The sequence below is a fragment of the Capsella rubella genome, unplaced genomic scaffold, assembly GCF_000375325.1.
Source record: "Capsella rubella cultivar Monte Gargano unplaced genomic scaffold, Caprub1_0 scaffold_8, whole genome shotgun sequence".
NCBI lineage: Eukaryota > Viridiplantae > Streptophyta > Magnoliopsida > Brassicales > Brassicaceae > Capsella > Capsella rubella.
In genome coordinates, this window is record NW_006238916.1 from 12704350 (window position 1) to 12723848 (window position 19499).

The 19499-nt window shown below is 37.9% G+C and overlaps 8 protein-coding genes across 8 annotated transcripts; 6 read left to right on the plus strand and 2 right to left on the minus strand.

Moving 5' to 3' along the window:
- Window positions 1-725: 725 nt before the first annotated feature.
- Window positions 726-2018, plus strand: LOC17875551. Its single transcript, XM_023783832.1, has 4 exons — window positions 726-959; window positions 1050-1098; window positions 1206-1532; window positions 1793-2018. Exons 1-4 carry the CDS (start codon window positions 858-860, stop codon window positions 1903-1905), a joined length of 591 nt encoding a protein of 196 aa, XP_023639600.1. The 5' UTR covers window positions 726-857; the 3' UTR covers window positions 1906-2018.
- A 22-nt stretch (window positions 2019-2040) lies between these two features.
- On the plus strand, window positions 2041-4106 carry LOC17875519 (ruvB-like 2). Its single transcript, XM_006282218.2, has 2 exons — window positions 2041-2893; window positions 3281-4106. The coding sequence occupies exons 1-2, from the start codon at window positions 2145-2147 to the stop codon at window positions 3930-3932; spliced, it is 1401 nt and encodes a 466-aa protein (XP_006282280.1). The 5' UTR covers window positions 2041-2144; the 3' UTR covers window positions 3933-4106.
- Window positions 4107-5508: 1402 nt separating this feature from the next.
- On the plus strand, window positions 5509-6752 carry LOC17874973. Its single transcript, XM_006281119.2, has 3 exons — window positions 5509-5966; window positions 6038-6216; window positions 6434-6752. Exons 1-3 carry the CDS (start codon window positions 5714-5716, stop codon window positions 6545-6547), a joined length of 546 nt encoding a protein of 181 aa, XP_006281181.1. The 5' UTR covers window positions 5509-5713; the 3' UTR covers window positions 6548-6752.
- A 996-nt stretch (window positions 6753-7748) lies between these two features.
- LOC17877038 lies at window positions 7749-10646 on the plus strand. Its single transcript, XM_023783018.1, has 10 exons — window positions 7749-7906; window positions 8122-8335; window positions 8474-8625; window positions 8728-8873; window positions 8962-9021; window positions 9132-9224; window positions 9352-9513; window positions 9591-9697; window positions 9833-9981; window positions 10062-10646. The coding sequence occupies exons 1-10, from the start codon at window positions 7810-7812 to the stop codon at window positions 10325-10327; spliced, it is 1446 nt and encodes a 481-aa protein (XP_023638786.1). The 5' UTR covers window positions 7749-7809; the 3' UTR covers window positions 10328-10646.
- A 399-nt stretch (window positions 10647-11045) lies between these two features.
- Window positions 11046-11721, plus strand: LOC17875955 (cysteine-rich and transmembrane domain-containing protein WIH1). Its single transcript, XM_006281337.2, has 3 exons — window positions 11046-11163; window positions 11254-11410; window positions 11530-11721. Exons 1-3 carry the CDS (start codon window positions 11118-11120, stop codon window positions 11573-11575), a joined length of 249 nt encoding a protein of 82 aa, XP_006281399.1. The 5' UTR covers window positions 11046-11117; the 3' UTR covers window positions 11576-11721.
- A 74-nt stretch (window positions 11722-11795) lies between these two features.
- On the minus strand, window positions 11796-13418 carry LOC17874698 (NADH dehydrogenase [ubiquinone] iron-sulfur protein 4, mitochondrial). Its single transcript, XM_006281191.2, has 5 exons — window positions 13184-13418; window positions 12906-12994; window positions 12490-12619; window positions 12323-12352; window positions 11796-12034 (listed from the first exon to the last, which is right to left on the minus strand). The coding sequence occupies exons 1-5, from the start codon at window positions 13337-13339 to the stop codon at window positions 11978-11980; spliced, it is 462 nt and encodes a 153-aa protein (XP_006281253.1). The 5' UTR covers window positions 13340-13418; the 3' UTR covers window positions 11796-11977.
- Window positions 13419-13774: 356 nt separating this feature from the next.
- On the plus strand, window positions 13775-16154 carry LOC17875391 (telomere repeat-binding factor 2). Its single transcript, XM_006280820.2, has 6 exons — window positions 13775-13944; window positions 14463-14669; window positions 14797-15017; window positions 15107-15191; window positions 15267-15350; window positions 15447-16154. The coding sequence occupies exons 2-6, from the start codon at window positions 14520-14522 to the stop codon at window positions 15804-15806; spliced, it is 900 nt and encodes a 299-aa protein (XP_006280882.1). The 5' UTR covers window positions 13775-13944; window positions 14463-14519; the 3' UTR covers window positions 15807-16154.
- Window positions 16121-19490, minus strand: LOC17874635 (pentatricopeptide repeat-containing protein At5g67570, chloroplastic). The gene is made up of 9 exons (XM_006279482.2): window positions 18886-19490; window positions 18611-18802; window positions 18345-18426; window positions 18039-18230; window positions 17825-17938; window positions 17607-17700; window positions 17348-17505; window positions 16860-17267; window positions 16121-16789 (listed from the first exon to the last, which is right to left on the minus strand). The coding sequence occupies exons 1-9, from the start codon at window positions 19473-19475 to the stop codon at window positions 16214-16216; spliced, it is 2406 nt and encodes an 801-aa protein (XP_006279544.1). The 5' UTR covers window positions 19476-19490; the 3' UTR covers window positions 16121-16213.
- Window positions 19491-19499: the final 9 nt, after the last annotated feature.

Here is a 19499-nt window from a genome sequence, read left to right on the forward strand (position 1 = left end):
CTCTCTCTCTCTCTCTCTCTCTCTCTCTCTCTCTCTCTCTCTCTCTCTCTCTCTCTCTCTCTCTCTCTCTCTCTCTCTCTCTCTCTCTCTCTCTCTCTCTCTCTCTCTCTCTCTCTCTCTCTCTCTCTCTCTCTCTCTCTCTCTCTCTCTCTCTCTCTCTCTCTCTCTCTCTCTTTGTCTCTGAGCAAGTGAGAGGAAACTGGAAACTCTTTGAAGTCGGAAACAGAATTAAGCAGCAGAAATTTAAGAATTTGTGTATGAGTTTTGAACTTTTAACCAACAACGAGAGGAGTATGCACTTATATTTATAGTGTCCATTATCCATACATTTTAATTCAAATAAATAAATCATAACGGTAACAAAAACTTAATTGTTTCTAACGTTCATATTTTCTCCTTCAGCAGCTAACGTTCACCTGTCAAATCGTAAGTGACAGATTAATAATTAGATTATTTTAAATGAAATTGTATATATATATTTTTTTTGTTCAACAATTGTAAATATTATTAATTGGATTATTAGGTGTTAGGAATTTGAAGACCAAAAAGTTATGGTGACAAAACATGGAAGTTACACGGTGACTAAACAACTAACACAACAATTATAGTGGTTTCGACATTTTAGTTACATTTCAACTAATACCAAAATATTATTAACTGCGAGAAAGATTAGCAATTTAGCATGGAATGAAAAGAACATGGTTTACATCTCAACGTCAACGTGTAACACCGTGAGTCAGCCCGTGAACAAAAGTTTCAGGACGATAACACAAATACCACTAAAGATTAGGGACTTAAAATAATAAACTTAAAAGGTTGAACACATCTTATCTTGTGGATCTGAGCGATCTCCGAAGATGCGACGGCGAGAAGAGAAGCGCCGGGAGTTTCACGAAGCTCTTCTTCAAACGCTTTATCCTCCTTCATCTCCACCTTCTCTTTCATCTTCTCCGTCTCCGGTATTTTCTCATTCTCTACTTGATTTGGGATTTTTGAAACAAGATAAACCAATCTGTTTACGCCATTGTTGTTTAACTCTGAGTTTTCAGGTAGAGGTTGTTAATGACGAACCATTCGATGTAACACTTATAAATCCAGGTATGACTAATGTACTTTTAACCTGATTTTTTTGTATTTTTCCGTTTGATACAAGTTATTTAACAGTTGGAAATCACCGCCAAATCGTTTTATATTTGATTTTTCAGAGGATTACTTGAAAATTAGTTCAACCATTCAGGGAGAAGACAACGAAAATGGAGACGAATCGGGGATTGCAGAGAAACCGAGTCGAGCGCAGAGAAAGAGGCTAAGGAAGAAGATGCTCAAAGAAGAAGAAGCTCGACGGAAGAAAGTTATGATCGGACCTTTACTTCCGTCACAAATGCTTCAGAACCCTGACGGAAGAAGAGTCGGAGATGCAAGCGGGAGTATTATTGAAGAAGATTCTGATAGCCAAGAAGAAGAAGATGAGGCTTGCCAAAGCAAAATCTGCTCACAACCTGTTCGACTAAATGCCACAGAGAAGAAAGAAGGTTCAATTTTTTGACTCTTTTCTTTTTACTTTCAAATCTTTTGGGAATAGTAGACTTAAAAGATTCCTACATATCTCCAACTAGATTTCGTAATCACTTGTACGAAATTCAGATAAATGGTTTTGAAAGTTTTGACTTCAATCAAAATCTACTATAGCCTTGGAATTGCTGGTGCAATTGATTCAAAGCTGTCTTTTTCTTTTGTAATAATTACATTACGTGTCTGACTCTTTGTTTTATTTTATGTTCTGGTTTGGTAGAAAAATTCGGTGACAGTGATAAGACGAGGAAAGTCAAGAAGAGGAGAGAGGCTAAGAAGCTGGCCAAAGATAGTGTTCTAAACCAAAATCATATCCCAGATCCTCGTAATTAGGGTTAAATTTGTACCATATCTTTATGTAAGAGTTGATTAGTCTTTCTTTGATAATACAAGGGCATATTACTAAATTTGTACTTCTTGGTTTGTAAGGTTCGTTAAATTCCCTTTTTGCCCTTATTAAGAAGCGGATTTAAAGTGATTTCGCCATTGCTGGCGTGTAGCATCTCTCTAAACCCTAAAAACCTCAACTTTTTTCTTCCTCCGCCTCAATCGCACGAAGACGTTCATCGAACATGGCGGAACTAAAGCTATCAGAGAGTCGGGACTTAACCAGAGTCGAGCGAATCGGCGCACACTCTCACATCCGAGGACTGGGTCTCGACTCGGTTCTCGAGCCGCGAGCTGTTTCCGAAGGAATGGTCGGTCAAGTGAAGGCGCGTAAAGCCGCCGGTGTGATTCTTCAGATGATTAGGGAAGGTAAAATTGCGGGTCGGGCTATTCTAATAGCGGGTCAGCCCGGAACTGGTAAGACAGCAATTGCTATGGGTATGGCGAAATCGCTAGGCCTGGAGACTCCTTTTGCGATGATTGCAGGAAGTGAGATTTTCTCTCTGGAGATGTCGAAAACAGAAGCTTTGACTCAGTCTTTCCGTAAAGCTATCGGTGTTAGGATCAAAGAAGAGACTGAGGTTATAGAAGGTGAAGTTGTGGAGGTACAGATTGATAGGCCTGCTTCTTCTGGTGTTGCTTCTAAGTCTGGGAAGATGACTATGAAGACTACGGATATGGAGACTGTGTATGATATGGGAGCGAAGATGATTGAAGCTTTGAACAAGGAGAAAGTGCAGAGTGGTGATGTCATTGCCATTGATAAGGCTACTGGGAAGATTACTAAGCTTGGAAGATCGTTTTCTAGGTCTCGAGATTATGATGCTATGGGTGCGCAGACTAAGTTTGTGCAGTGCCCTGAAGGCGAGTTGCAGAAGAGGAAAGAGGTTGTGCATTGTGTGACTCTTCACGAGATTGATGTTATCAACAGCAGGTAATTTAACACATTCCCTGAATTCTGAGCATTGATAATATCATGATTTACGTAATTTACTGGACCAATTTAGGTTGCAAAATTGAGATTTCTTTTTAGTGATTTAGACGACTGGGAATTTAGTTGCTTTAGTTCACTAAATGAGATGTCTCAAATTTGGAGGTTACTTCATTGCTTAATATGCTCTTGAAATTCTCAAGCTCATGTTAATTTTGGACGTGTCTTCAGCAGTGTGTAGTCAGAGCACTCTCTATAACTAGAACAAGCACATTCTGTTTGTAGTATTCTTAGAATCAATTTAGGTTGTCAAATTGATGTTTGAAACGTGAATGGTAGAACAAAACTACTAAGTAACTTATTTTGTATGTCGTCTATGTTCCTCTGCAGGACTCAAGGGTTTCTAGCCCTTTTCACTGGTGATACTGGAGAAATCCGATCAGAAGTCCGAGAACAAATCGATACAAAAGTAGCTGAATGGAGAGAAGAAGGAAAAGCTGAGATAGTTCCTGGTGTTCTCTTCATTGATGAAGTCCACATGCTAGACATCGAGTGTTTCTCATTCCTTAACCGAGCTCTGGAAAACGAAATGTCACCAATCCTCGTTGTGGCTACAAACCGAGGAGTCACGACCATCCGTGGCACTAACCAGAAATCACCCCACGGGATCCCGATCGATCTCCTTGACCGTCTTCTTATCATCACTACCCAACCTTACACAGACGAAGACATAAGGAAGATCTTAGAGATCCGTTGCCAAGAAGAAGATGTTGAGATGAACGAAGAGGCCAAACAGCTTTTGACATTGATCGGACGCGATACTTCTCTAAGGTATGCGATTCATCTTATAACCGCGGCGGCCTTGTCTTGCCAGAAAAGGAAAGGGAAAATCGTGGAGGTCGAGGATATCCAGAGAGTTTATCGATTGTTCTTGGACGTGAGGAGATCGATGCAGTATCTTGTTGAGTATCAGAGTCAGTATATGTTCAGCGAACCAATCAAAACAGATGAAGCTGATGCAGAGGACGCAATGCAGATTTGAGGATCCACGTCTGTTTGCGTATTTATTGTGGGTTTTGTGATGATATCTATGATTAGGAGGATGTTGAACTCGGATTTGTGTTTGGTTTTATTTAAAGTGGTAACGATTGTTAGACTGACTAGAGTAAACAATGGATCCGGTTCTAAAAAGGATGATTTTAACCATAATTCCATATAGATCGGTTTGGTACAAATTTGATTTTGTTCAGATTTGGTCAACTTATTTCGGTTCAGTTTATCCCATTATATAGGTCGGGGACTCATAATGGTTGAAGAAATCAGTCTGGCCTTTTAGAAAATTAATGGGCTTAAAAGCCCAATATAGACCAGTATATAGTGAATGACACATCATCTTATGTAGCGCAAAAATGATACGCATGCATGTCTGTCTCTCCCTCTCTATTCAATCAGAGAGTAATTAATTACGAGTGTTCTCTTACCAGACTTCATCGGTTTTATTATTATGGTGGCGTGTTTTGGTGTAACGAATTTAATTTGCTTGGTCGGGTCAATTTCAACTTACATAGTTTGTGAAAATTTTAACAAAATTATGAAAAAACGTGTGTTCTTTCCTTTTTTATCTGATAAATAAAATATATTCAAAACAAACGGCTTTTGTGGAACTAGAGTTAATGATAAATGGCCAAACATATAAATCCAAACTTAAAACAGTTGATTTCATCTAATTTAAAACCTCGCTTAGCAAGTAACTACGAAAAATAGGACACATCACACGTTAGTGAATAGTGGTACTCAACCAAAATTGTTATTAGAAAATATATATCGAAAAAAAAATCGAAGTCCTATTTAGAAAAGTCGAACAAATATATGTTTGAAAATAGAGACAGTAAAGAGTTTTTGCAGTGTCTTTTTGATACTGCCATTGTGTGTGACAAGATACCTCGTCTCTCAAATCCGACGGCTCTAGAATGAGAAGCACGTGAATCCAACGGTCATAAAACCATCTGATTCGACTGTTATGTTGTCCCACGCTTTTTAACATTCTATCAATCTTTCACTGCTACCGTAATTCCAAATCAACACGCTTCCTCTGTAAATTTTTGGAACAGCTTTTACTCTCACTGTAAATATTTGTTTATTCTAACAAAAGATTCGCAATTTTAACACATTTGAAAGATTTCTAAATTAGCTATAAAATCATCAATATATACACTTTCTATACTTAAATAGTTGACTAGTATTGGTAAAAAAAGGATGGTTGGTCATTTATATTTACAGTCTATTTTAGTCTTTGATTAAATACCATAAGCGCTCTCTCTAGTCAACTTAATAATTCAAGGGAATTAAACATGTCGTTTAATCACTCCCATTGGTTGCGATATGCAAGATCCTTAATACTAACATTTATTCATTTTCGTACTAAAAAAAATTCAAAAGTCATTATCATCACTAAACATCTAATTAAAAAAATTAATAGATCGACCACCCCCAACCTCTTTATTTATTCGTCTCATTGCTTAATCTCTCTTGTCGACAGCTTCTCTCTTTTGTGTTCTTTCTCTTCTTCCTCTCTCTCTTTTTTTGTTTTTGTTTTTAATCTAAAAATACAAATACAAAATTTGTGTGTTTAATCCTTATTATCGGTTTCAAGCGACCTCATTGTCAAACCTGACAAATTCCAAATGATGAAGAATTCTGACGTCACTATTTATTAAAAACCAAATACTCTACGTACACAACATTTTTCTTATTATATACTACTTTCCCTTCAGACCAGAACCCAACAAAAAAGAAAAAAAAAACAAGAAGGATAAGAAAAAAATGGGGAATTGTCAAGCGGCGGAAGCAGCGACGGTTTTGATTCATCATCCGGCGGAGAACAAGGTAGAGAGAATTTACTGGTCGGTTACAGCGAGTGATGTCATGAGATCCAATCCGGGTCATTACGTTGCGGTGGTGGTGACGTCACCTACTATGAAGAACGAGAAAGGATCACCATTGAAACAGCTCAAGCTCCTTCGTCCTGACGACACTTTGCTCATCGGACATGTCTACCGTCTCGTCAGCTTCGAAGGTATACATTCTAACTCAAATTTCTCTGTTTTTTTAAAAAAATCCTCTGTTAATAAATTTATTGTCATGCAGAGGTTTTGAACGAGTTTGTGACGAAGAAGTGTGTGAAGCTTGGGAAGCTATTGAAAGAAGGAGGAGGGCTTGACTTAACCAAGAAGAAGAAGAAACACAGGAAGAAGTTGGATCAAGAAACGGGCCGAGTCAACCCGAATTCTGATCCGGATTCGAACCAAGATGTCCCTAATGATGCGGTTAGTGCATGTTCATTCTCTCATGCCACGTCCTATTTTTGTTTTCTTTTACGTTATATTTGAGCATATAAATTGATTCCCTAAGTTTTGAAGTGTTTTTTAACATATCATATTTTATGCATGACGGTCCTGGTCTCATTGCTTTCATCGTCTTGTCCCTTTATCTCATTATGAGTCACTTTACGAAATGCTTAATTTAATTCGACCGATCTTATAGGTGGCCGGAGAAAACGGGGGAGATGGGTTTCTTAGGAGAAGCCACGGTGGAGGAAGAAGTGGCGGTGGGTGGAGGCCAGCTCTGCACAGCATTCCGGAATTTGGATCCTCATGAGTCATGAGAGAGCTCTTTAAAAGCCGTAGATATTCTTAAAGCAACTATCCGACAACTTTGAAAGTTTAATGTAAAGCGATGTTGCTATTTTGTGTTGCTTTAATGAGTTTCAGCCTCGACAAATATTTTCAAGAACTTTACTCGCAATCTCAATTGTTCTTATATTTTAAAGAAAACAAATTGAAAAAATCCGAATCATATCAAATGATAATCTTGTTCAAAAGTTTTGTTATGTGACGCGATACCTTCCAAATGATTGAATATTTGTTACAACAGTCCAAAAATTGTTTTTTTTTTTTTCATTCTTAGATGTTGTGCTATGTATGTATGTAATGTGCCGGACCTATTACCTTTTAAACAATGTAATGTAAACCGACAGTTCGTATACATTTTGGATACTTGTTGTTGTGTGGTCGAACCTAATTAGATATTTACGTCATACCGTATATATCATAATCCAATCATAACGTTTCATGTGAAGATGTTTAAGCGTAAACAAACCGGTCAACCAACCAAATCATAGACGTTGAGCGAGTTTTAAGGCAATGGTAATTATTGGATAATTAGACAATGGTAAGAATATGTAAATGTACATGTTTTTTTTTTGCTTTTAAAATATATATATGGTTGGCAGCTCATTTTGTCGGCCTTTTTTTCGTCAATGAGAGTTATGCAGTCAATAATTCAACTGACTAACGTAACGTCGTTCCCCTTTGGTTCAGTTAACTCCGACGTAACGTAATTAACGGCTCAATCATTTTCAGTCTCATTAATAGTCCGGCCATAATTAAATCATCCAAGCAACCATATTTGTAAGCATCACCCATTGGACGTACGTCGGTTTTAACATTCATAAACAATTAAACCAATTTAATTTACGCTAATAACTTATTTTAAAGCACTTTCTTTTAAAATTTGAGCTTACAGACGGAATATTGTGGCACATTGAGATTGAAAAGTCTATGATTTGTAATACTTTCTGGTAAAATTTGAAAGCCTATGTTGATACAAGATAAAGTGTGACTAACTGACTACTACTTGAGAAGCTAGTGTTTTATTTTTGTCGGAATAAATCGAGATGATGGGCTACAAAATAATGGCCCATTTAAAATTACAAGGCCGAGAGTTCCCTTTTTTTTTGGTTCTGTTCAATTACCATAAATACCCTCACGATTTTATTCTTGTCTGCGTTTGATTCAAGTCCGCGCCCTGAAACTTTTTTTTTTGGTCGGTCGGTCGTTCTTCTTCAAACCCAGAAACCGATGGGTGGTTTACGAAACTCCGGCGTCGTTATCGGAATTATTTTGCTACATCTCTTTACTTTCGCCTCTCTTGTTTCATCCGATGAACTTCTCTTCGGTAAGTTTTTCTTATATGTCCTTATTGTGCGGGTTTGGTTGTCAAATTGTAGAAATTTAGGGTTTATCGCTCAAGTAATTTTGGGTACTCGAATTTGATATTTTAATCCATGCTCCGATTTGGGATTCTTCCGATTTAAGTTGTGTCTAAGAATCCTCAGCTTTTAATCATCGTACGCAATTAAGAGTCTTGGACAATTTCTTTTCATGTGACAGTTGTGGGAGAAACCAGAGGGCTTCAAGTCACTCCTAGTTTAGAGGTCAAGGGTTCTCCTGGATTGAAGCCAGATAGAACAACTCTTTGTGAGAGGATTCATATCCATGGACTTCCAAGGTTTAAACATCTTGAAAAGTATGCACATTCACTCAAGCTGGTAGTTAACGTCTCAACCGCTGGGAAAATGAGTAACTTTGACGTTTGCTTCCACCGGTGAGTCGTTTATCTTTTGCTGTTGGACTTGAATTCTTGATATTTATAGTCCAAACTGGCTTCTGTATGTCCAGTTATCATCAGCCTTATCATATATCTATATATCACTAACTGTTTCCATGATTTGTATGTTTGAAGGAATTTGTCGCTTGCAATTGGAATGTGCCCTCATAGTCGGTGGGAGAAAGCCTCTAAGGGTTCATGGGTTCAGACAATGTCACCCTATGACCACAAAATCCTTGATGTTAGGGTAGCTAACAAGGTCACCCTGGAAGTGTATGCTGTAGAAGGTGCTTCTTGTTCTGTTTGCTTTTATTGCTTTACTTAAGTACCATCTTTCTTTCTTCTGCAATTGGTTCTACTTGTCTAACTAATCAATCTTGGCTTTGCAGAATTATTTATATATCGCATAGTATTCTTAATCCTTGGTGCTGTATTATTGGCTTCGGCTTCTACACTGAGTCAATCTTTAGCATTTTACTACAGTAGCGCCATGGCTGTGGGTATTATCCTTGTTGTGTTGCTTGTTCTCTTTCAGGTAACTTCTCTTTTGTTTATTTTGTTTATCCTGTTGACCTGTATGGTATGAACTCTCTGATTTTGCGTTTGTAATGTGATGTGTACAGGGAATGAAGCTTCTACCAACTGGACGGAGTTCGTTTGCATTGTTCATATACTCATCCCTGGTGATTCTCTTTTTTTGTTTTGTTTTTTTTTTTTTCTTTTTCTTGTTCCCTGGTTTTCTCTGGCCTCCTTGTTTTATATACTACTTACAAGATTGTTACCATCTTTCCAGCTTGGTTTGGGTGGTTTTCTTCTTCCCTACATACCTGGATTGTTTCAAAGTGTGCTTACAGAGATGGGAATCAACGAAGAAATGTACACACCTGTATGTAAGTTTTGATAATGCCAATACATTGCAGTTGTCGTAATTTTAGAGCCGTGTCTTGTATCAGTCAGCATTTGCTGGTTATAACGCACATTTTAAAGAAACAATTTGCATTTTGGTTTTGTAGGTGGCGATTTTTGTGGGGGCGTTTCTATCTCTGGGTGGAGCTTTCTTCGGATTTTGGACTGTGAGAAAACTTATTCTGACCGAAGATGGCTCCATTGACGTTAGCACATCACTCTTTGTTTCTTGGTCCATTCGAATAATGGCTGCGGTTTTGATTCTTCAGGTTTTTTCCAGTGTCCCTCTAACTATATCCTCCTTTTAACCAATTCATCCTTTTAACAAGAATTTGTTGTTTTACAGAGCTCTGTGGATCCTTTGCTTTCTGGAGGAGCATTGATATCTGTAATTCTTATGTCATCAACTTTAAAGAAGATCACCAGATTGAAGTTTCTTCTACGCTTGTACGAGTGAGTTGTGACCCTTCTCTTTAATCCGTTTTCTTCAACAAATCAAACTATGTTTGTTCTCGTTCGCTTGATTACATAGCATCCATACCCCTGAAAATTCACAATTTTGAATGCAAGTTGATTTCTTTTGCACAGGATTCCACTAAATTTACTGCTAGGAATCTGGGAGGCAATTCGTGATGCTGATATACCATCTGTCCCAGGATATCTTCATGACTTCATGCAAAAGAGTTCTGATGCTTCTGAATTTCGCAACAATGTTAATTTTGCTTCTTCATCAGGAGGTTTGATTTGTGACATCTCTCCCAAATTACAATCTTAAACTGAAACCAATATAATAAGCCTTTGAATTGGTCCTTTTCAGGAATCAACAACGGGATGCGAGAATCTCCTCCATCTGAAGCAGATACTTTTCCTTCCTTTTTCCATAAAACTCCTGAAAGGAGCAAACTAACAAAAGAAGAATGGAAAAAGCTCACTAAGGATAGCACCACGAAGGCGGTGCAAGAATTGGTATCTTCACCGGATTTTGGCAAATGGGCAGCAGTAAATGCTGATCGGATCAACATATCTCCGAGAAAAGAGTATCGTAGGACAGACCGGCCACGGAAATGGCTGGGTTGGTTCTAAAGTAACTCGGTTTTAGTCTCAAACCGTTCAAAGAGAAAACAAACTTTTTTGTAGAGAGACAGAGAGAGCTCTTGTAGGTAAAGTTGCTTTTTTTTCTTTTATGACTTGGTTAGTGTTATAGCTTTTGTGGATGATACTTTTTCCCCTTCACGATTTGTTGTAACGATCCTAATTGGTTTTTTAGGTTGTGCTCATGTCTGTGTGTAGACAATGCAATGAGCATTCTTTTTCCTTTTATGGTCTTTAATGGGTTCTACTTTTCATGATGATGTGAATCTTTAGGTATGGATATATTAATATTCGAATAATTATTTTACTATTATCTATGTCATGGGAACATGAACTAACATGTGGGTGGATAAAAGTCATATTTTTTCTCGGATTCTTAAATTTCTACAGTTATTTTTTTTTATCGAATAGAGGAGGTTGTATTTAACTTGTTTTTTACTTCTCTGTTCTTATTTGGTGTTTAAATTATAAAATATGAATCTTATAATTATTAATTTTCGAAGTAGCTGAGGATAAATTCTTGTACGGTCAAGTATCAAAGCACAAATGATCACCTAATTTTTCAAAGAAATTTATTCGTAATATTTATGATGTAAGAAGGACTTTAAAAAAATTTAAAGCATTTTTTCTGCTTTATTAAATTAAAAAAAAAGCAGTTAAAGGAAAAATATTAATATTCCTCACCGGCATAGCTTCGCTATAAAGGAAAGAAACAGAGATTGCTTAAACAAAGAGAGAAAGAAAGAAAAAAAAAAGCTCAAAGAACTCAAAAAGAAGAAAGATGTATCATCAAGAACAACATCCTGTCGGTGCTCCTCCTCCCCAAGGTATTTTAATCTTTTCTATGATTTTGGTTACTCGGTTTTGTTTCTACTCCTCAGAGCTGGTTTAATTTACTCTTCAATTCCGGTTTAAAGGTTATCCTCCTAAGGACGCTTACCCTCCGGCCGGTTATCCTCCAGCCGGCTATCCGCCGCCGGGATATGCTCAGGGATACCCTGCTCAAGGTTATCCTCCGCCCCAATACTCTCAAGCTCCCCAGCAGAAGCAAAACGCCGGTATGCTTGAAGGCTGGTACGTTCTTGATCCCCATCTCTCTGCTCTCTAGTTTATTTTTTTTACTTTCTTTTGGTTCTTAGTGGAGTAATATTATTGATACGTCTTTGGTCTGATTATATATACGTACGTCACAGTTTGGCTGCGCTCTGTTGTTGCTGTCTCTTGGATGCTTGTTTCTGATCGGAGGATTTACAGCTTTGCCTCTGTCAACAAACTCCATTTCTTATATGTAATGTAATGTTCAAAGACATAGATTTTGTTGTATGGTTCAACAATCTCTCTTATGTCGTTATCTCCTTTCAATTCGACTGTCTTTAAATTTGGTATCTTACGGATTATTTTGACCATCAATTTCTCTCTTTCATTCCACACGGATTCGAAATTAAGCCAGCAAATAAAATGATCAGAAAACTTGATGATCAAAGGAGTGTGTTTCATCATCATCATCATATTATTGTAATAAGGAAACATTAAAAAGAATCCAACCATGGATAATGATTCTTTCAAACCAAAGCTCACAGATGCTAATTAACAAAAAAAACATGATCAAATGAGGTTTCTCCTTATGCTCGAGGTGTAAGATCAGTTTTCTGGTTGAGGTTTGCCTTTCCACTTGAAGTTGTCCGAGTAAGACTTGGCCTGCAGTTGGTTGATGATGAACCATCACGAGGTTAGGTAAAAACTTCAATCTAAAGAATGTTCTACCACAATATTCGAAGGAGCAAAAGAGGCAATCGTCTCCAAACTAACTCATCTTAAACTAGAAATTACTCTATGAGGTAGCAAACCATTTCTGATGGAGCATACGGAGTTAAGTCTTAGTGGCACTAATCTTAAACTAGAGATTTAAATATCCAATATTATAATAACATTCAAGAGTTCCTGAAAGCAATCATACGGGGCATTAGCTAAAAGAAAGTTACTAACCTTCAATAAAGGCGTTTTGGGCTTCTTCACCTGCAATGAGTCAGATGCATGTTTTTCAGTACTCTGAGTTCTATATTAGCGACTCTTATAACAGAACCACGACACTCACATAAAATGTTAATGCGACCAGAAACAATGAGCTGATAATGAAGAAGAATACAATATACCTTATAATCCCAACCATGACGCTCAGCAAATGATTTAGCAGCTTCTTCAGAATCAAAAGCAAGGGCAGAGTCCCCAACATTAGCATAGGGGTCACCAGTAGAAGTCCATCCCATCAATGGATTCTCCCACCTAAAACCATGTCAAGGCCATAGAGAAGCGATGTCATTAACCACCGAGAAAAATACTGATACCAGAAGCTATTAGTCTGTTAAAGCTACATTCATTTGAAAAGTGATGGACTCAAAAATAGCATTGCAATGATAGGAACTTAACCATAAGACTCGTCTGACAAAAGAAGAGGACATAACATGTATCTCTAGGTAAATCCAAAAGATGAGCCAAAAAACTAAGACTTATTATAAGTTACAGAAACAAAACTAAGAAATGAGGGAGGTTGAATGAAAAAGTAGCATACTTTAGGGTGGAGACGAAGTTAATCTTCCATTTTCCAAGTTTTCCAGATCCTTGCTGGGTAGCTGTTCTAGCAGGTGAGTATATTATCACCTGTATGTTAATTCCAATTCAATCTCTTAGACGATTCCATAGCAGCAATAATCTTACGATGTAGCTCATCTAAGACGATTCGATTGAGAAAAATCAAATCAAGAACACGATGTAGCTCAATTCAGACGAATCTCCGATCACGAACCCTAATTTTTAACTGAATAGATAAGAAATCGAATGCTCACTTACCTTCCGAGAAAGATGCTCTTCAGGGATTCCGGAGACTTTACCGATCTCACCACGCTTGTAATCCGATTCAACCACCGCGTCAGTAGAGAAAGGCCGAGCGACACGTCGGAAAGCCGTCACGATACGGCTAGTCCCTTGAGAAGCACGAAGCGCCATCGTCACGCCAAAGAGAAATCTGGAAAATTTCTGAGCTTTTTGATTCCGCTTCGGTTTTCTTCTATTCCGTAGATTTTAGGAAAATGGCGAAGGCAAAGAGAAAAGTTGGAAAAAACAGAGAAAGTTTTAATTCAGCCCTTAGAGTTTGCTAAAATGATCGTATCGGTCTTAGTATTATATAAAACTCTTTAATACCCCCTCAACTATCTGTGAGATCAAATACCCCCAAATCCTTTGACAGTAATTCAAATATTATAAGTTTTCATGTATGTATCATTTTTAAAAATATGTAATCTACTTAGGTGATTCAATTAGTAAATAAGTGTTATTGTGTAATTTGATAATAATTGAGGAAAATTTGTGAATCTGGAGAAATTAAGGAAATATCTTCTTAGCTTGAATATAAAAGAAAGCTCAAGTTTTTTTGTTTTTGCGTTTCTATGGATATTCTTCCCTGTACTACTTCTCTATGGTCTTCTTCTTCTTCGTTTGTTTCAGAGAAATTCTAAGATTCACATTTGATCTATGAAAATTCTACAAAAGGAATTAGCTTTCATCATCAACTGTCTCTCTTGAAAAACTCTCCTTTGGTTCCGTTTGATCTGGCATGCTTCTTTTTCTCCTCCTTCCTCATTTCTGGTTTTTTGTTTGTTTCTCTGAATTTCACATTTTTATCTATATTCTTCGATCGTCCCATTTTTTCTGGTTCTGATTGTTAGCTGAATTTCCAAAATCTCTGTTGATTTGCTACGCTGTTAATGAAATTTAAACCACTGGAGAACTTTGGTTAGGAATTGATCGAATCACTCGTTGATTTGTTGAATTGAGCTTTGAGGCGTACCTAAATACCCATCACTTCTTTGGATTTGTATAATTACATTTTTATGTTGTGGCTTTGTGTGTATCTGCTAGATTAAATTGATTTCCATTGTGCTCATTGATGTAAAGCTGGTAAAAGCAATTACATTTCGTGATGTTTGTTCAAATTTCATAATTTAGATTGTTTAAAATAAGAAGAGTTTGCTACAATGGCGTTGATGCTGTTAAGTTTCATAATTTAGTATTTTTGTCCGCAACTCATTTCACAGATTCTAAGGTTTTTAGTGTTTTCATCTCTTTGCAGAGACCAGAGGAGATTCAACTTCTTTAAAAGAAAAGTGAGAACTTTTTATAACGGTGGATGGGTGCCCCAAAGCAGAAGTGGACACCAGAAGAAGAAGCAGCTCTTAAAGCTGGAGTACTTAAGCATGGGACTGGAAAGTGGCGTACGATACTCTCAGATCCTGAGTTTAGTTTCATTTTAAAGTCTCGCTCAAATGTGGATCTTAAGGTAATAAAATTCAACTCGATACAAAACTGTGGCACTTAATGGAATGTGTTTTGGCGAAAGAGATCTGCTTTGTTTGAGGTTGTGAATGGGTGTTTCAGACTAATCTTGATAGTGCAAAGCTTAACAGGACAAGTGGAGAAATATAAGTGTGACAGCGTTATGGGGTTCAAGGAAGAAGGCTAAACTTGCGCTTAAAAGGACTCTGCCAGCTACTAAACATGATGATAACAACACAGCTCTTACCATTGTGGCTTTGGCTAATGACGATGAACGGGCAAAACCAACTTCACCTGGACGTTCTGGTGGTGGATCACCACGAACTTGTGCTTCAAAGAGATCAATTACAAGGTTTGGTTTTTGCCAAGTCCTCACATCAAGACTTTTACCTTTGTCCTAAGGTCTTGAATATGATATTGAGCTATTGTCTGTTCTTGTAGTTTGGATAAGATCATCTTGGAGGCAATCACCAACTTGAAGGAACTACGTGGTTCTGACAGAACATCGATCTTTATGTATATAGAGGTAACTCTACCATTGGGATTCTATGTTTCTTTGGGGGTTGCTGCATACTTAATAGTTAATACTGTAAAATTTCAGGAGAATTTCAAGACTCCGCCAAATATGAAAAGGCATGTGGCAGTAAGATTAAAGCATTTATCATCAAATGGAACATTAGTTAAGGTAGACACAAATTCTGAATGAAGATTTATGATTACAATTTTGCAATACTTCGTTGCTCACATCATTTTCAAATGCTTGGTGATTTTTCACTTTCAGATAAAGCACAAGTACAGGTTCTCTCCTAATTTTATTACCGTAGGAGCAAGACAGAAGTCTCCTCAACGCTTTCTGGAAGGAAACAACAAGAAAGACCCACCAAAACCCGAGGAGAACGGCACCAACAGTTTCACTAAGTCCCGAGTAGACAGTGAGCTACTTATGGTAAAAGGTATGACAGCTCAAGAAGCTGCAGAAGCGGCAGCAAGAGCAGTTGCAGAGGCAGAATTTGCTATCACAGAGGCTGAAGAAGCAGCAAAAGAGGCAGGAAGAGCAGAAGCTGAAGCTGAAGCTGCTCAGATATTTGCTAAGGCTGCCATGAAAGCTTTGAAGTTCAGGATCCGTAATCATACTTGGTAAAACAGAAAGAAACAACGATGATGGGAAAGTTCTATAACAGACCAAGCCAAGAATATATATATATATATACATAGTGGTTTTACCAGTTTCTTATTTCAAGAATATCGATCTTGAGTTAGGCGATATCTCATCACCTGCAGAGTTTAAAGTTTTCATACCTTTCTGCTCTTTTTTTGGTTAGTGGCAATGTAAATCCGCACTTTGATCACATGTAAGTTCTTTTCGCTGAGTTTCTGAGATTCTATAGAACTGGTCTTTAATTTTTGTGAATGATCTATACATTAAGTAACCTACAAAGTTGAAACTGGTTCGAAGAGAGATGAATAAGTAAATTAAGATTTTGTTTCATTGGTTGAAAGATAATAGCGAAATTATATCAAAGCTTTTGAGAAAATTTACAAGCATTTTCAAGTCTCTATCTTACTACTTTTTTCCCATTCTTTCAGAATATCATAAACTGAAAGCGAATCAGAGTCGCTAGATTCTTCATCATCATCAATCTCGAGTTCTTCTAGACCCAATGTTTCGAGTTCAGTCTTCGTAAATTCCCAAGCTTCATTATCATTTTCCATTGTTGTATCTTGAAGAAGCAAATCTGCCTCCAGTGTCTCGCTCTGACTTGGTGTTGGTACATCTATGGCTAACAATGGTTGTGTTGAAGAAGAAGAAGACCCACATAGAGACTTCAATGACTTCGAGAGGTTTGAGACCGTTGGTTCATTTACATAATCACAGTCAAGGAGATGGTCAGAGAGTTTCTGAAGATTCTCTTGAGTAAGCCAGTCTTGATGCTCCTCGAAAAGGTCAGTCCATTCTTCTTCACTGATCTGGAAAGATGCGAGAGCCACAGTGTTAATCAGTGTGATGGCTCTTTGGTAATCACCTTTAGCTGTTGCATGACACAACAGTTCAGTGAAGAACAATGGATGAGGGATTTCTCCATCTTCAAGAACCGCATCAAAGGCATGTTCTAGAAGACTCCACTGCATTAACAGACAAAATTAGACAACAGCTTATGCTTTCATAAACACTAACTAAAAGAAGATTTGTTACCTTTCCGGCTCTTGATGCTTCTATAAGCATGGGTGCGTGTTTTGTTTGATCCATTTGGTAACCAGAAAGAATCATCGTCTGATACACATGCTCAAAGTATTCCCATTGCAGTGATCTAGCTGAAGCTTCAAGCATGAAGCTGTATGTATACTCGTTTGGAGCTAGATGAGTCTCTTTTCTGCTAACAATTTCTTCAAACAATTCTTTAGCTTCTGAAAACATATCGTTCCTTCCGTAAACTCTAAGCATCATGTTCACTGTTCCTATATTTGGGTCACATCTATCTTTCATATATTGGAATATAGCCATGCAATCACCAACATGACCACCGTTCAATGAAGCCGCTATGAGTCCTGTGAAGGTAATCTCGAGCGGCTTGCAATTTTCAAGTCTTTTCATCCTCCCCACCTGCATCATCACATTATGAAGAAGGTTAATTTTGCAGGGTTCGCTGAGAATCAAAAAGGGTAAAGTATGAGAGAACTCGCCTCAAGCATTGCATCATGCCAACGCCCATTGTTGCACAGACAGCATGCCAATTCATAGTAAACTGAACCCGTTCCTATAACTCCCTTTTGTTCCATATCTCTGACTGCTTCAACAGCTTCCTCGATTTTGCCTTCTCTCCAGAGAGCTCGGACAAGAACTGAAAATTCAATCATGCACGCACTATAAGAATCATATCACCTTATAGAATATAGATACAAAAATGAATAAACCTAAAAAACAGAGAGAACTAATAGATACCCTTATATGTAATTGCTTTTGGAGCTTCGCCACTGCTTTTCATCTTCCTAAAAAAATCGTGAACACGATCATACTTCCCTGACTCCAGCATAACCTGTCAAAAAGACATCTTAAAGACAGCTCCCAATACATACTTGAGGGTAGCCACAACAATTACATCGCATCTTACATAAAATTATGTAAGGCATTTTATTTATGTTGGAAAACAAGAACGCTACCTCCATTGCAAGCCCATATGTAGCACCATTAGGCCTCAGACCATTTTTTCTTAACTCTACAAATACCCATGTAACAGCCTTCCACTGGAGTGTCGGAACACAAGCGTTCAGAATCTGTGACCAGTTAAGCCAAGAATGGATCTAGCAATTAGATACACTGATTCGCTGCATATAGATATTTCAATAGTTTTAAAATTAAAAAATGCTCACTTACAGCATTGTACACAACCAAGTCGGGTTCAAGCACAGGATCCCAGTTCTTTTGGCGCAAATTCTTCATTAGTTTCGGCGGTTTCTGCCTCATGCGCTCAATTACTTTCAGCAACTCCTTCAATAAACCCGCTTGCCCAAGTGTTACAGCAATACTGTGGTATGCCGCCATATCAGGATATAACTGGCGATCACCCTAAAGTGACTAATGAATGAGAGTTAATCCAAAAACTGCAAGGAAAATGCTAATAGTATGATGTTCATCTGCATCAACCTCATCATGAATTGGTTCATATTGGAAGTTACTTACAAGCATCTCATTGAATATCTGAAGAGCTTCCTGAGGCCTCCTCGCAAACCCAAGAACGGACAAAAGCTTGGTGTAAACAAACCTTTATAGAAACCAGTGTTGTATACAATCAGAAAACAATTGTTTATCAAAAAAATAATACAATCAGAAAACAAGTATACAACATCAAGAAAGGAATACCACAAAAGTTAAAATCTTTCGATCATCAGTCCACACTCCATGAAATCAACGAATAGAAAGGAGTTAAAATAGACAAGTAACATCACCTGCTCCTAAGATGTTTACGCTTCTTATCAGAATAAACCCAGTGAACGACGGCGGAAGCTTGTTTCCAGCTCTGTTTACGTCCCAATCGATCAACAATCTTAAGCATCTGATCCTCAGTAAACTGAAGGCCTGATTGATTCATCATCCTCACAAACTTCCAATGCTTCTCAGTGATTTCTCTACCACTCAATCTAACGACACAATCAATGAAACAAATTCGTCATAAAATCATATTTTTTTTCAGAAATTGAAATGAACTAAAAGAGTGTCAAACCTATCAACAAGAACCCTGACTGCTTCTCCTTCGTTGCGCCACCGCTTCGCAGGATCAATTTCTCTGTCCATATCATACTCTTCCACATCATCAACGTCGTCTTCAAGAACCCAACGAAGATCCTTCTCGAGTATCTTCTTAAGCTCTTTTAGATTCTCTTTTTTCAGTTCACCACCACTAACCTCTTCTCTCCTGACACCACTAACGAGCTCCTTCAGCTTCACTCTCTCGATTCCTTCCCATGGATTCCCAACCATTAAACCACCGTCAATTCTTCCACCATCGCCGCCACTTTTTCCCGAAATTGTCCTCGTGAATTGCTTATATTCCCGCTTTAGGGTTTGGAAACGAGCTTCTTCTTCCATAGATTGTTTCTGCGCCTCCGTATACACCTCCGCCTCGGACTCGGTTTCGCGCTTGGTTCTACGGTTGTGTTTTTGAATTTCTTTCTTTCGGAGATTGTTCAGGATTTTAGGGGTTGGATCAACCCCGTACTTGAGCAACCTCCGTTTAATTTTCTCAATATCTGGTTCAAATTCCGGCGTCAGTCTTGCCGGAGATTGGGAAAATCTCACCACCGAAGCGTCCATTGTTGCGAGAAGATAGTGCTAGTG